Source organism: Cervus elaphus, chromosome 14 (assembly GCF_910594005.1).
Source record: "Cervus elaphus chromosome 14, mCerEla1.1, whole genome shotgun sequence".
Taxonomy (NCBI): Eukaryota; Metazoa; Chordata; class Mammalia; order Artiodactyla; family Cervidae; genus Cervus; species Cervus elaphus.
This window is the reverse complement of record NC_057828.1, coordinates 65,020,156-65,036,160: the sequence shown is the minus strand read 5'-3', so window position 1 is coordinate 65,036,160 and position 16,005 is coordinate 65,020,156. Positions and strand designations below refer to the sequence as shown.

At 38.9% G+C, this 16,005-nt stretch overlaps 1 protein-coding gene across 1 annotated transcript in view; it reads right to left on the bottom strand.

The window, feature by feature from the left end:
* The window catches only part of RGSL1 (regulator of G protein signaling like 1), a 49,635-nt gene that overhangs the window by 14,494 nt on the left and 19,136 nt on the right, over positions 1–16,005 (bottom strand). The window contains exons 9-13 of the mRNA XM_043923899.1: positions 13,278–13,385; positions 7,369–7,474; positions 3,685–3,878; positions 1,405–1,522; positions 872–986 (exon numbers count right to left, since the gene is read on the bottom strand). Of these exons, the coding sequence (XP_043779834.1) occupies positions 872–986; positions 1,405–1,522; positions 3,685–3,878; positions 7,369–7,474; positions 13,278–13,385 (641 nt within the window). The remainder of the gene's footprint in view (positions 1–871; positions 987–1,404; positions 1,523–3,684; positions 3,879–7,368; positions 7,475–13,277; positions 13,386–16,005) is intronic.

The window sequence follows — 16,005 nt, the reverse complement described above, 5'->3', positions numbered from 1 at the left end:
CATAATAACTCTTCCTTCCTGACCCTTATCTTGTCCCTCCCTACTTTTCTCTCCTCACTGGTAACCATAATTTCTTCCTTATATTTGTGAGTGGCATAGGCATTCTTTTCAGAGATTCTTTGGCATGATCTTTAGTGTCAGATAGAGTTGGGTGCAAATCTTTCTGATGACCAGTTCTACAACATGCTGATCAAGTGATTATTTAAGAGGAGTATGTATTTTTTTCTCAAACCCTATGAAGAGACTTTCCTGAATCATATTCCTGTCTCCTCTTTCTTTCCTTCTTCTGTCCTCCCATGGAAGAAAGAATGAGTTTGGTAGTTGATGAGCTTGGCAGCAGGAAAAGGGCAGGCTTTGTTCTTTAGCCTCCTGAGTTCTCTCTGGGAGCTGCTGGTCTGCAGACACCTGTGTTCAGGCCTGCCTTTTGTCATACAGTAGGGAGCTCACCCGGCTAAGTGGGGGTCTCACTGTTCCTCTTTGTTAGTGACTGGACATATAAGTAAGTAAGGGAATCGAGAGGATTATTTAACCCACTTGACTTCACAGCCAATCCATGCCCTCCAAATCAGCTTTCAGTAGTTAAAAACAAACAAACTGACATGTTGATCTCCATATGACCAGCCTCTGTGCCTGTCATTCAACTGGTTCTAATCACAAATAGTGAAGACAGGGGTTTCTTGAAATTCCATCTGTAACAATTGCTCTGAGCCTCAAATTCTTCCGTTGTAAATGGGGATTTGAAAACCTATCCCAAAGAGTAGCTGCTTTGGTGAATAAATAAGCAAACACTGAAACTCTTCTGTGTGGTTGGCAATGCCTAGGCAGTGGTTTCCTGGTCCCCAGTCTTGTCTTTGCTAGCTTCCCCACTGACCTGGGATTCCTGCAGGTAAACTGCTGTCCTTGAGGGCTTCTTGGGTGAAGCTAGTGGTATTTCAACTTCCTTCTCCAAAGGAAGAGGTGGAAACAGTTCTTGGTAATCTTTAAACCTGCCAGCAGGAGACCAGGAATATTAAGGAAGGCAAAAACATGGTACATAAAAGGTAACAGTCCAGGCAAACCTCTCTCAGCTTTTGGAGGAAGGGGAATTTGGTGAATGGTGAGATATTAAAAAATACTTCTGTAACCATTCCAATCCTTTGCTCATGTCAGTCTGTTCTTCCTGACCAATACTGTAGTGTTCCTTGCTCAGGTAGCTGAACAGAAATGTGTGTGTGTGTGTGTGTGTGTGTGTGTGTGTGTGTGTGTGTGCAGGTAGGCAGGTAAGAGGGTTCAGAGCAAGTTCCGCTTTTATTTTGTAGGGATGCTCTGGCAGTGAACCGTGAGAGTAGACTCTGAGACTAATGTGACTTTCAGAAGTCAATGAGCAGCTTCAGAGAATCACTGCCTTCACCCAGCAACACTCACCACTTTTCTTCCAGAGATTTCATGACATAGCCCTGGACCATTAACAACGTTGTTGTGCTGACATGATGCATGAGAGAGACTTCCTTGATAATAGGGGCATTACACTGCAGCATTTGTTCTAAAAAATGCAAGAGAGAAGAAAAGTCATCATTTTCTTATGTACCATTTCTGAGGTGGCTAGGATTTTTCTCATCCAAGAGCCTCATGGTTCCTTGTTCTCAATCTGGCCAGATTCAGCTCTCCACAATCTGGCTGAAAATCTCAAAAGTACATTTGGAATGCTATGTGTGCACGTATTTGTAGAGCAAATACTTCCTGGTTTAGTCCATTCCAAATTTCAAAGATAAGTGCATAAGGGGAAAGCAGTGTTTAAAGGACTCCATTTCTGCAGCTAGTTTGAAGTTTTCAGTTAAGGAAGAGAATAGAGGAATAAAGGATTAAAGTTAAGTGGCTGAGGCAGATGGGAAATCCAAGATTACCAATAAATATTCTAAGGGCAGTATGATTCTCCAGGTGTTCAAAGACTACTGTGTTCATTAAAAAGATTTAAAAGCTTATTAAGGACAGGATCTGCATATTCTCCTTTCTCTTCTAGCTCATTCAAAATGATGCACAAAACCTAATATCTTGTGACTCAATAAATAAATATTACTTACAAGTAAAGACCTGCCCCTTTTACTGCTTTTTCTGCTTTCAAAATTTATAACTTTATCTTGGTTTAACACAAGCACCACACACACACAAGCCTATCTGTTCATCTGTGCCAAAACAGGAGGCTTCTTCATTGCTTTGTAAGATTTGTTTACCTCCAGGATAGGATCATGCTCACCCCCTTTTGTTTTCCTCTAGAATTATAGGTCAGTACTTTACTTGCAGTTTCTGCTTCTGGACAAGATGAATTTACATGGATCAGATTTACCCTCCTGCCTTAGGCAAGAAAACAAGACAAAACTTACACAACAAAGATTTTCAGGGAGACAGTTCTTCTCAGCACCTTTCAGTACTCTTTACATCCCATGGATGGTGGACACTCTAGCTTTGCATCCTGCTAACACATGATTTTGGATCTAACGCCAGTCTACTTGATGTGAAGGATCAAATGACTGGAGTTTGAATTCAAGTTTTACTAACTGGACAAGTTAGTTAACTTCTCCATGTTTTACTTTCCTCATTAGAAAAATGGAGTTATTTATCCCTACCTTCTAAGTTATTTGTACCTATCTCTTAAGGATTAAATTAAATCCTACTTTCAGGGTTGAGAGGATATATTTCACATACAAGCACAAGTGTCATCTTTTATTTGTGGTATTATATTTTGGATTTATTATTGTATTATTATTTTAGTTTTTCAATAGCAAATTTCCTATTTAGAAAAACTAAATACTAACACATGTTAAGAATTTAAATAAAACTCCTGCTTCAAGCACATTCTGATTTTAACCCACTATCCATTCTGTCTTATCAATATTATACTTCAGAATGGTTACATATAAAAGAACAACAATGCATGTAGTTTTTTGGGCCTATGTGCCTTTCTTTCAGTTTTATCTTTAAGAAAAAGAATGATAGATTTGATTTGTTTTTTCTTTTTTGAAACACTGCATGTTATCACTTATATGTGGAATCTAAAAAATAAAGAAATGAATATAACAGAACATAAACAGACTCAAAGATATAGAGGATAAGCTAGTGGTTATCAGTGGGAAGAGGGGAGGGAGGTGGCACAAGATAGGAGGAGGGGATGAAGAGATATGACCTGTGTATGAGATAAATAAGATATAAGGATATGTTGTTGGATAAGGAAATGGCAACCCACTCCAATAATCTTGCCTGGAAAAACTGCATGGACAGAGGAGCCTGGTGGGCTAGTGTTCATGGGGTTGCATGAGTCGGACATGATTTTGTGACTTCACCACCACCACCAAGGATGTATTGTATAGCACAGGGAATATAATCTTATATTAACTTTATATAATATAATATATAATATTATATAATACAATATAGTAATTTATAATAACTTTAAGTGGATTATACTCTATAAAAATACTGAATCACTATGCTTTATATCTGGGATGAATATAATGGAAATTAACTATACTTCAATTTTTAAAAGTGCATTTATTATTATTCTCTGCTTTCACGGTCTTCGGCTTTGTCTCAATACTGCCCCATGTGGCCGCTGCTCTGTTCTGCTTTCTCAGGGAGAGAGCAGTCTCTTCCCCAAACTTAAGATTCTAAAGGGTAAAGGAAACAATTTCAGGAGAGGAGAATGCATACCAGGAGAGTTTTTGCCGTGGAAGAAAGTCTTGATTATGTTTTCAAAGAGAGACTTATAAATCTTTTCATTTGTCTCAACACTGATCTTCTGTATGGCTACCAGGAACTGCAATGGGGTTTCAGCCCCCCGTTCTCTGAGGAACTCCCTGAAGAACTCCAAGTGCTGTGTGTTTAGGAGGACTTCTGTCAAGTTTCTGGAAAACAAGAAAGCATCATTGGCAGAGAGAAAGAGATGGTGACCCTGGATTCTGCTCCAATTAGGGAATGGGGAAGGGTCTCTCCCAGACTTCAGGGCTTTGAACTGTAATTGAAGAGCAGAGTGGATAAACTGGTTACTCTGCTTATTTATGGAGATGAACTTAATGTACCCATCCTAAGCTTGGTCTAATCATTTGACAACCCCAATGGAAGAAGAGAAGGAGTATTTTAAAGGGGGCTTTTTGTTGTTGTTGTTGTTCAAGGAAAACTTCTTCCATTATGGATTCACTGGCAGTCATTTCAGCAAGACAGACCATGAGTGACCAGCAGTTGTTATAGATCAGTATTTCTAAATTTCCACTGCTGATTTCTTCTTTCACTGTTTCTTGAGTACAGGTGTTGCCCTAATGTTTCAATTCTCTTGACTCTTGCCTTATGATTTTCTTCTGCTAGGTAATCTCTACATCCTCTGTGGTTTCAGTTTTCACTGATATGAGGAAGTGATTTCAACTTTCAGTGTTACTGTGAAGCTATATCTCTAGTTTCTGTGAACTCCACAATTTCAGCTGCCCATTGAACCTTATCTTTATGTCATTTGTCATTGGTAGAACCTCTCCATACAAATTCACGAGTTGTCCAACTTGTTCTTCTCCTATTACGTACTTGTCTTATTAAGAATGATGCTAGCTACAGGTTTTTTTCTTTTTAATTTATTTATTTATCTGAAGGATGATTGCTTTACAATATTGGTTTGATTTCTCTCATTCATCAACATGAAGTAGCCATGCATTAGGCTCCTCTGTGTATGGGATTCTCCCAGCAAGAACACTGGAGTAGTTGCCATTTCCTTCTCCAGGGGATCTTACGAAACCAGGGATCAACCCTGAGTATCCTGCAACTCCTGCCTTGGCAGGCAGATTTCTTTTACCAGTGAGCCATGTGGGAAGCCCAAGAATCAGCCACCCGTGTACACAGGACCTCTCCCTCTTGAACCTCCCTCACATTTCCCACCCTCTCCCACCCCTTCAGGTTGTTCCAGAGCCCCAGTTCGAGTTCCCTGAGTCAAGCAGCAAATTTCCACTGGCTGTCTATTTAATATATGGTAATGTATATGCTTTCACGCTACTCTCTCCATTCAGCTCACCCTCTCATAAATGTACTTTTTAAGGGTGAGATGATTCCCTTCTAAGTTTATTGAGAATTTTTATCATAAATGGATGCTAGATTTTATAAAATGCTTTTAATGCATCAATTGAGATACTTGTGTGAAGTTTTTTCCCTTATTTTATTAACATGATGCATTCTATTAATTTATTTTCAGATGCATTATTTCCATTCCTGGAATAAATCCCACTTGGTTATGGTATATAATCCTTTTAAAATGTGGTTGAATTTGGTTTGCTAATATTTTATTGAGGATTTTCACATCTAGGTTTTAGAGGGATATTGGTCTGTAGTTTTCTTATGATAATTTTGTTTGGCTTTGGGATCAGGATAATACTTGCTGGCCTCATAAACATATTAGAAGTGTTCCTTTTTCCTCTATTTCCTCAAAGAGTTTGTAGACTATTGGTAGCATTTATTCTTTAACTATTTCATAGCTTTCTCCAGTGAAGCCATCTGTCTAGACTTTTATCTGTGAGATTTTAAATTATTAATCCAATTTCTTCTCTTGTTATAGAGATTTACTCACATTTTCTATTTCTTGAGTCAGTTTCAGAAATTTGGGTATTTCTAGAAATTTTTCTATTTCATCTAATTGTCATTGTCATACTCCTTGCATTTTCTTACAAACAGGTTAGTTACTTTAGGGTCAGTGGTCCTCTCTTTTGGTCCAGGTTTTGAAAATCTGTGTCATCTCACTTTTTCCCTTTTGTCAGTATAGTTAATGGTTTATCAATTTTGTTAATCTTTACAAAAAACCTATTTGTGCTTGGATTTTCTCATTTTTCTTCTCTTCATATTATTGATTTCCACTCATGTATATTATTTACTTCCTTCTACTTCCCCTGAGTTTGGTCTGAATATATCATCCCACCACCTTTAGTCTCCATTGTTTTTTTATTGAAGTATGGCTGATTTATAATATTATATTAGTTTCAGATATATAATATAGTATTCACAGACTTGAAAATACTAAATTTTCAAATAGATTTGAAAATCTGTTAAAACACAGAATACACAGGGTGAAGGGACATAGAACATAATAGTAGAAAGCTAGATTGGGGGAATTCCTGGGTGGTCTAGTGGTTAGGATTCCACACTTTCACTGCCAAGGGTGCAGGTTCAATCCCTAGTCAGGGAATTAAGTTCCCACAAGCTGCATGGAGTGATCAAAAAAAGAAAGAAAGAAAGAAAAAAGAGAGAGAGAAGGAAAAGAAAAGACTTCTTTCATATTCAACTAAACTGGGAACTACATATTTCTGTAGACATAGTGGAGAGTGGTGAATAGTATAAACTGGAACAGCAAAAAGAATAAATGATTGAATTTCAGGGAATAATTCCAGTTCCTTAAAAAGGATAAATGATTGAACTTCAGGGAATAATTTTAGTTCCTTGAAGAGGAGGAAGCTCCATCTAGAGAATTTAGAAGAGACAGAGGACTTATAACCCTCAATGAACATTATCAGTAACTGAAAACATACTTCTGTAAGCTTTCTCTATACAAAATATTCTGCCAGTGACATTGACTAACAAATTTGTATGTGTTAATATATCTCTATCATCCATAAGATAACTTTTCATACAGCTAGTCATTAATAGATAATAATAAATTAAAAAATAAGTGCCTCAATGAATGGCACGGATAAGAAAATTATCGTCAAGTGAGAAGGTGGAAAATACTTAAAAAAGTAAAAAGTAGTAAAAAATAGAACATGGTAAGTTCTTGTATTTTAAAGGTTTATTACTTCAGAAGAGGTGGAAGTCACAGCAGACATACAACTGGAGGACTTTATTTTGTAGAGACGGAACTTGTGCTAAGGTGAATGGAAAGAGAGAGTGGGCATTTCTGAAAGAAAAGATCACAGACTCTTTGTCTAGCACTGGGAACTTATCAGAGGCTGACTCTAAGACTGATCATAAAGGGGACAGACAAGAAGTAAGGAGCTAGTTAGGAGACTACTACAGCTGTATGCAATCCACAAAAACACAAACTGGCAAGGACATCCAAACAAAAATGTCTCTTGGGGTACTATTCATGGCAATGAAAAAGTAAAGATAATATACATGTTCATTAAAAATATATAGTTAAATAAACCATGCAATATCCATAGTATGGAAGAAGGTAAATCGATTTATATTGACATGAAAGGATATCCATGATAGTTTGTTAAGTTTTAAAAAGTTACTGTATAATATATATTGCATGGTGCAAATTTTAGAAAATAAATAGTGATTTAATATAAAGTATCCCTGTGCATGTACAGTATGATTAAGGAGAGCTTGTGCCTGGACATATCGTTGTGACCAGATCCTATGTCTTACCTGGGTCTCATTGAAGGCTTCCTCACATTAGCCCTTTTAAAGAATGACATTCTCCTTTTTGAGGGTAAAATCATCTTTGGTTCTCGGATAATTTCTACAGTAAAATCTAAAAATAAAATTACAAAAGTGTGGAACATCATATTATAAAGAACACTGAAGACAGTAAGAAAGAACAAAGAGTGAAGGACATTATCATACATTGAATGCGTGTAGAAAAACCAAAGTCCCCAATGACCAATGGCCTGAGATAGCAGCTGTTATGGGGACTTGCTCCCTAAAACTCCTCTTCATGGATCACAGTCTTGTCGTGGCAAAGGGGTTTATGTAACTCAATGAAGCTAAGAGCCATGCTGTGCAGGGCCACCCAAGATGGATGGGTCATAGAGAAGAGTTCTGACAAAACCTGGTCCCCTGGAAAAGGAAATGGTAACCCATTCCAGTATTCTTGACTGGACTAACCCATGAACAGTATAAAAAGGCAAAAAGATATGACACCGGAATATGAGCCCCCCAGGTTGGAAGGTGCCCAGTACACTACTGAAGAAGAGCAGAGGATAATTACTAATAGTTCCAGTAACAGTGAAGCAGCTGGGCCAATGTGGAAACAATGCTCAGCTGTGGACATGTCTGGTGGTAAAAAGCTGATGCTATAAAGAACAATACTGCATAGGAACCTGGAATGTTAGGTTCATGAATCAAGGTAAATAGGACATGGTCAAGCAGGAGATGGCAAGAGTGAACATCGACATCTTAGGTATCAGTGAACTAAAATTGATGGGAATGGGCAAATTTAATTCAGAAGATCATTATATCTACTACTGTGGGCAAGAATCCCTTAGAAGAAACAGAGTAGCCCTTATAGTCAACAAAAGAGTCTGAAATACAGTACTTGGGTGCAATCTCAAAAACAGAATGATCTTAGTTCATTTCCAAGGCAAACCATTCAACATCACAGTCATCCAAGTCTATGCTCTTACCATTGAAGCAAAAGCAGCTGAAGTTGACCAGTTCTATGAAGACCTACAAGACATTCCAGAACTAACACCAAAAAAGATGTAGTTTTCATCATAAGGGATTGGAATGCAAAAGTAGGAAATCAAGAAATACGCAGAATAACAGGTAAGTTTGGCCCTGAAGTACAAAATGAAGCAGGGCAAAGGCTAAGAAAATTTTGTCAAGAAAATAAGCTGGTCACAGCAAACATCCTTTTCCAACAATGCAAGAGATGACTTTACACATGGACATCACCTGATGGTCAATACAGTAATCAGATTATGTTCTTTGCAGCCAAAGATGGAGAAGCTCCATACAGTCAGCAAACACAAGACACAAGATCTGGAGCTGATGGTGGCTCATGAGTTCCTTAGTGTAAAATTAAGATTTAAATTGAAGAAAGTAGGGAAAACCATTCAGGTATGATCTAAATCAAATCCTTTGCGATTGTACGGTGGAGGTGACGAATAGATTCAAGGGATTAGATCTGATAGACAGAGTGCCTGAACAACTATGGACAGAGGTTTGTAACACTGTATAGGAGGCAGTGACCAAAACCATCCCAAAGAAAAAGACAGGCAAGAAGGCAAAATGATTGTCTGAGGAGGCCTTACAAATAGCTGAAAAAAAGAAGAGAGGTGAAAGGCAAAGGAGGAAGGGAAAGATAAACTCAACTGAATGCAGAATTCCAAAGAAGAGCAAGGAAATAAGAAAGATAAGCAAGATAAGAAAGCCTTCTTAAGTGAACAATGCAAAGAAATAGAGGAAAACAATAGAATGGGAAAGACTAGAGATCTCTTCAAGAAAATTGGAGATACCAAGGGAACATTTCATGTAAAGATGGGCACAATAAAGGAAAGAAATGGCAAGGACTAAACAGAAGCAGAAGATATTAAGAAGAGGTGGCAAGAATGCACAGAAGAATTGTACAAAATAGGTCTTAATTATCCAGATAACCATGATGGTGTGGTCACACCTAGAGCCAGACATCCTGGAGTGTGAAGTCAAGTGGGCCCTAGGAAACATACTACAAACAAATCTAGTGGAGGTGATGAAATTCCAGCTGAGCTATTTCAAATCCTAAAAAATGATGCTGTCAAAGTGCTGCACTAAGCACTATATATTAGCTACTAATACATATAACAACACATATAGATTATAAGTAAATGGATAGAGAAAAATATACTATGCTAACACTAATCAAAGGAAAGGAAGAGGACTTCCCTGGTAGTTCAGTGGTTAAGAATCTGCTTGCCAATGCAAGGGACACAGGTTCTATCCCTGGTTGGGGAAGATTCCACATGCAACTAAGCCCATGCAACATAACCACTGAGCCCGCACACTAGAGCTCATGCTTTGCGACAAGAGAAGTCAAGGCAATGAGAAGCCCACAGGCCACAACTAGACAGTAGCCCCCACTAGCCTCAAATAGAGAAAGCCCGCGTACAGCAATGAAGACCCAGCATAGACAAAAATAATTTTTTTAAAAAAGAAGAGTGTTAATTTTATACAGAACAGTCTTCAGAGAAAGGAGTGATATCAGAGATAAACAAAAAGTATTACACAATGATAAAGGGGTCAATTCTCTTAAGACAATGCAACAATTTTTAACATACATGTGCCTAATGGAGTATCAAACTATGTGAACAAAACAAGAGTTCTATGTGCGACAGAACTACAAGGAGGAAAATGTAAATCCACTTTCAAAGTTGGACACTTCAACACCCCTCTGTCACAGATGGAAAGATCCAGCAGGCACAATATCAATAAGGATCTAGTTGAAATCAACAACACCATCAATCAACTAGAGCAATCAACTAGATAGCTACAAACCACTTTATCAAACAGCAGTAGAATATACACTTGGCTGAAGCTCACATGAAACATTTACCAATGCTGAACACATTCTGGGCCATACACATACCTTAAAAAATTTAAATGAATAGAAACCATATATTTGCTGTCAGACCACAATGCAATTAAACTAAAACTCAATGACAGAAAGATAGCTGGAAAATCTCAAAACACATGGAGATTTAAAAACATACTTCTAATAACACATGGGTCAAAGAAGAAATTTTTAAAGTATTTTAAATTAAATAAAAATGAAAACACAACTTATCAAAATTTGGGAGATGAGCAAAAGTAGCAATTAGAGGAAAATTTATAGCATTTCATGCATATATAAAAATAGAAAGAAAGATCATCTAAATTAATCATCTAAGTTTCTACCTTAGGAAAGTGAAAAAAGAAGAGCAAATAAAATCCAAAGTAAGCAGAAGAAAAGAAATAAGAGAACTTAGAGCAGAATTCAATGAAATTGTAAGGAAATCAATAGAGAAAATCAATGAAGACAAAACATGTTTCTTTGAAAAGATCGATAATATCAATAAGTCTCTGGCTAGACTAAGAAAAACAGAGAGAGAACACAGATTACTTGTATCAGAAATGAAAGCAAGAATATCACTACAGATACCATAGACATAAAAAGGGTAAGAAAAGAATACTAAGAACAACTCCATGTCCCAATTTGAAAACATAGATGAAACGGATCAATTCCTTGAAAGGCACAATTTGCCAAAGTCATACAAAAAGAAATAGATGATCAGAATAAATATATATATAAATATAAATATATATATAAATATATATATATATATTTGAAATATGAAGATCTTTGTATTGTATCTCAAAGCCCATCAATAAACAACCACTAAGAAAGAGGCACTAAAGGACCAAGAAGACGGAGGGACTTAGCCAGTTGATATCAGCAAGTCTGATATCACAGTTCATCTGAAATCACTGTCTGTCACAGTCCATCCTAGCATTGGCACAATGAGCTCATGAACAGAGTAGGTAGGTGAAAGGGATGGAGGTTGTGTATGAACCCAGTAGCATGGGCCCCATACTCATTAAGGCTGATTTTAGCTACCAATGCTGCCAAATGTCAACTTGCCAGCAAGAGACAAACACTAAAACTCACATATTTCAACATCCTTCATGGAAAACCAGCTACCCACTTGGTGGCAATTTGGTGACATTGGATCTTTTTATTCTGGAAGGGGCAGCTGTATTGGACTGGAACTGACATGTATTCCTAACTGTGAGGTTTTAGTTAGCATTGATATTTGGGGGCTTACAAGTGTTTGATCCCCTGAATAGGATCCCCCATAACATTGCCTCTGATGAAGAGATATAGTAAAGGGGATTGGCAAAGGGCATACAATAGCTGGATCCACTAGTTTTGTCACCTATGAGAGCTGCTGGCCTGGTAGAGTAACAAAGCCATTTTTTGAAGGTTAGCTGTCATGCCAGCTTGGAGATGATACCTTTTGAAAACTGAGGCATCATCCTCCAGGAAAACCCGAAGACCATGATATGGTGCTGTGGCCCCCATTGAGTCGAATATTGAGTATGAGCATCAAGGGATGACAGTAGAAGAGATCCATTTACCGTTAGTATTGGTGACTTACTTAGGGAAATTTTTAATCCTTACAACTTTAGGTTCTGTGGATCTGGACCAGTGCTATCCAATAGAAATATAATGGGAGCCACATATATTATATAAATTTAAATTTTCCAGCAGTCAAATTTAAAAAACTAAAAGGAAAAGAGTGAAATTAATTTTAGTAATGTGCTTTATTTAACCTATTGGTACCAACTATATTTCAAGAGCTCAATGGCCACAATGGGACTAGTGGCTCCTGTATTGGACTGTGCCAACTTGGAGGTCCAGGATCCCAGAGTGGGAATGCTACTACTAGGGACGCAGTAGGAGCTCAATCACTTCAAGTTCCTTATGCCAGAAGGCTAGCAGGGAGGCAAAGGAGTCACTGCACTGGCAGGGCCATTGACTATAATCATCAGTCATCAGTTTTGTAGCAGGGGCTGTGCAGAATTCACTTCGCACTCTTGGTATTCCCTTGTCCAACTGTGATGATAAATCAACAGGTGAGCAGCCACAGCCTGAGAAGTCATGATGATCAAGGGCTCATGTCTCTTAGGGGTGGAAGTCTAGGTTATCTTGCCAAGTAAGTCCCCCGAGAGCAGCAGAACCACTAGCAGGACCACAGAAGGAATCTGTCATGAGCAGAAAAGCAAGGAGAAAAGGAGTATTTGTTGTGATCTCCAGACAAGCCGTAATAGCATGTGTCAGCATTTCTTATGTAAGTTCCCTAGGAAAAGAAGCCACAAGACTCCTGGAAGAACTGTTCCAAGATGGGGTAAAATTTCCTTACAAAGTAAGTGGACAATACTGAGTGCTCTGGTGCATGTCTTAGCTCATTTCTTTAGGAGCAAAGCACTCATTGTCCCAGCTGCCTGGAGTTATTGACTGCTGCCACAGGTGAGGTCCCTTCTGGAAGTGTCTTTGGCCAAAGGGCACTGCCTGACCCAAGATTATGTCCTCCCAAAGTCAGTCACATCCCATTTGAGTCAGTGAGGAGGTAAAAGTTTCTTGCCTCAGTGAGCGACAACTCTGAAGGGCTATCTTAGCTTTAGAGCTTCCTATAGGATCTGCTGATGTTTATCATAACTACCTTACAGTTCAGCATCTACCTCTGCCCAGTTCTGCTTTCCTCATCCCCAGATGGGTGTTATTTCTAAGAACATACTCCCCAACAAATCTCCTTCCACAAAACTATGACTCCAGAAATCTTGGCAGGAGACAAGTCTGCATTGTTGAAAACCTCAGAGTGATAACTAGGTAAGAAGGTAGGAATTAACAATTTCATCGTCATCTTCATTCATTTACAATTGCATCTGACTTTCATGATGCTCTTCTTTGGCTTTGTAGGAGGAAAGACAGACATGGTCATTCTCTGCTGACCATCCTTCTTTTGGTTTATGCCTCTTGAGGTTTCAATATTCTCTCTTACCTGGTTGTCTCATATCTATCCTTGAGTTTAAACACTTACCTATATGAGGTACTTTTTCACAATATATTTTGTAGTCATCACTGATCTTCTCTATGGCCACCTTTGGATACTTATAACAGAGTTCCTGAAAGGCCATTTTCTCTATGTCTGTCAAATAGTGAAAAACAAAAATGGAGTCTTATTGTCTACTCTGGTTTCAAAGATTCAGAATCACTTTTTTTTTTTTTGCAAGTATAGTCTTTAAAATGCTATTTAATTAGGACAATAGTGTTTTACTGGAATGTTTATATAGGAAATACAAGTTTCCTAGGCCAAATTAGAAGCAAGAAAATACTGCCTCTCCTGTCCTCTAGAATGGAGACTTTTGTCCTTCTTGGGGAGACCTGACCCATTGAAATTTTCTGCCTAAGGGTAACTGATATGACTTTGAAAGAGGCACTAAGTGTTAACATACATACTAGAAGTAATTCATCCAAATGAATATGGACCCCTTCAAACCCCATCTGGTATAGGGAGGAGCTGCAAATGCATTCAAACATTCTGTTATTGCACCAAAAATTTTGATGCAATTACCTTCAGAATTGACAACTCATATCTCTGAATACCACCAATAGTTGTGAATCATTGTCCTTTGAGAGTGAATTATTTTTTTCTAAAGGTAGCTATATATCATGTCTAGTCATGCATGGTGAATTGGGAGGGAATGACTTTCTGTATTCAAAATGAGATGGGACTGTAAGGCTGAGGCAGCAAGAGAAGTTTTAATGAGGTATTAGGCAATCCTAAAGGAAATCAGCCCTGAATATTCATTGGAAGGACAAATATTCATTGGAAGGATGAATATGAACTCATGCTGAAGTTGAAACTCCAATATTTTGGCCACCTGATGTGAAGAACTGACTCCCTTGGAAAAGACACTGATGCTGGGAAAGATTGAAGGTGGGAGGAGAAGGGGACAACAGAGGATGAGATGGTTGGATGGCATCACTGACTTGATGGACATGAGTTTGAGTCAGCTCCAGGAGATGGTGATGGACAGGGAAGTCTGGCATGCTGTAGTCCATGGGGTCACAAAGAGTTGGACACAACTGAGCAGCTTAACTGATACTGATAGGCAATGGCAGAATAGCAGCACTGTGCCTACCAAGGTCAAAACACTCATTTGTGTTATGAGCTCTGAGATTTGGGGTCAATTTCATCACCCACAGTTTCCCTGAAACTCTCCAGGGCAGTCCAGGACTTTTTCAGGTTATACTGGTGGAATCTAGAAGGAATATGGGGTGTGGCCCTCTGAATGTCAGTTGTCTTATGTCAACATTGTAATTGTCATCATTACCATCTCTCAGTCAGAAGACTCTGTAGTGGTAAAAGCAGTGGATTATTGCTGCTATCGATTCAGTTTTCTAGTCTTTCATCAATCCCTCCCTTGCTGAGAAACCTTGGGCAAGACTCTTACCTCAGCTCAGTTTCTCTACAAGCAATATGAGAGTATTCTAGCTCTGATGCTCAGAGACTTTATAGTATAGCCTGAGTGGAGGCATCAGCCTACTTGGGGAGCCAGGGCCCGGACTTGGACAAATGCATGGGAGGCCCTTCACTGGGGTAGATTTGCATTTCAAGAAAGCAATGGCGGAGGGTATGCTGAAGGGAGGGAGGGGGCATCTCCATGGAGGTGATTACCACTCTTCCTGACCCCTCCTGGCATTTCATGGTCATCAAGGGGAATGCCCCTTGCCCAGCATGTATAGGGTCAAATTTATCCGCCATCCTTTCACTTTTCTCTTGATTCCTGGGAAAGGATTTGGAATGTTTGGGATTTAGAGAAGGGGAAATCCTAAGGTAAACCAGATGTGGCCTGTTCATGCTAGCTTTTAATAACTCATGCCCGAGTATGTTCCAAAGGGCAAGCACCCAAAGCAACCTGCTTTGTACACAGAGTGCACATCAAAATTTTTAAAAGAGGTGAGGGTTACATTTTTTAGTGGAATCTAACAAGTACTACTTGTTGAGGACCTACTTGCTATGCAAATGCATTACCGCCTATCCTTTCAACAGTGCCATCATCCCCATTCTATAGATGAGGAGATGAGACTCAGGGAGATAGTGGCAGGCCAAGTAAGCTCACAGAGCAAAGGAGTGGTGGAAATGAATTTTCAAAGCTCTTGATTACTAATTTCAGGGCTGCAATCACCATCTGCAGTGATTTTGGAGCCCAAAGTCAGCCACTGTTTCCACTGTTTTCCCATCTATTTGCCATGAAGTGGGCTCCAAAATCACTGCAGATGGTGATCGCAGCCATGAAACTAAAAGACGCTTACTCCTTGGAAGGAAAGTTATGACCAACATAGACGGCATATTAAAAAGCAGAGACGTTACTTTGCCAACAAAGGTCCGTCTAGTCAAGGCGATGGTTTTTCTAGTAGTCATATATGGATGTGAGAGTTGGACTATAAAGAAAGCTGAGCGCCGAAGAATTGATGCTTTTGAACTGTGGTGTTGGAGAAGACTCTGAGAGTTCCTTGGACTGCAAGGAGATCCAACCAGTCCATCCTAAAGGAGATCAGTCCTGGGTGTTCATAGGAAGGACTGATGCTGAAGCTGAAACTCCAATACTTTGGCCACCTGATGTGAAAAGCTGACTCATTTGAAAAGACCCTGACGCTGGGAAAGATTGAGGGCAGGAGGAGAAGGGGATGACAGAGGATGAGATGGTTGGATGGCATCACCAACTCAATGGGCATGGGTTTGGGTAGATTCTGGCAGTTGG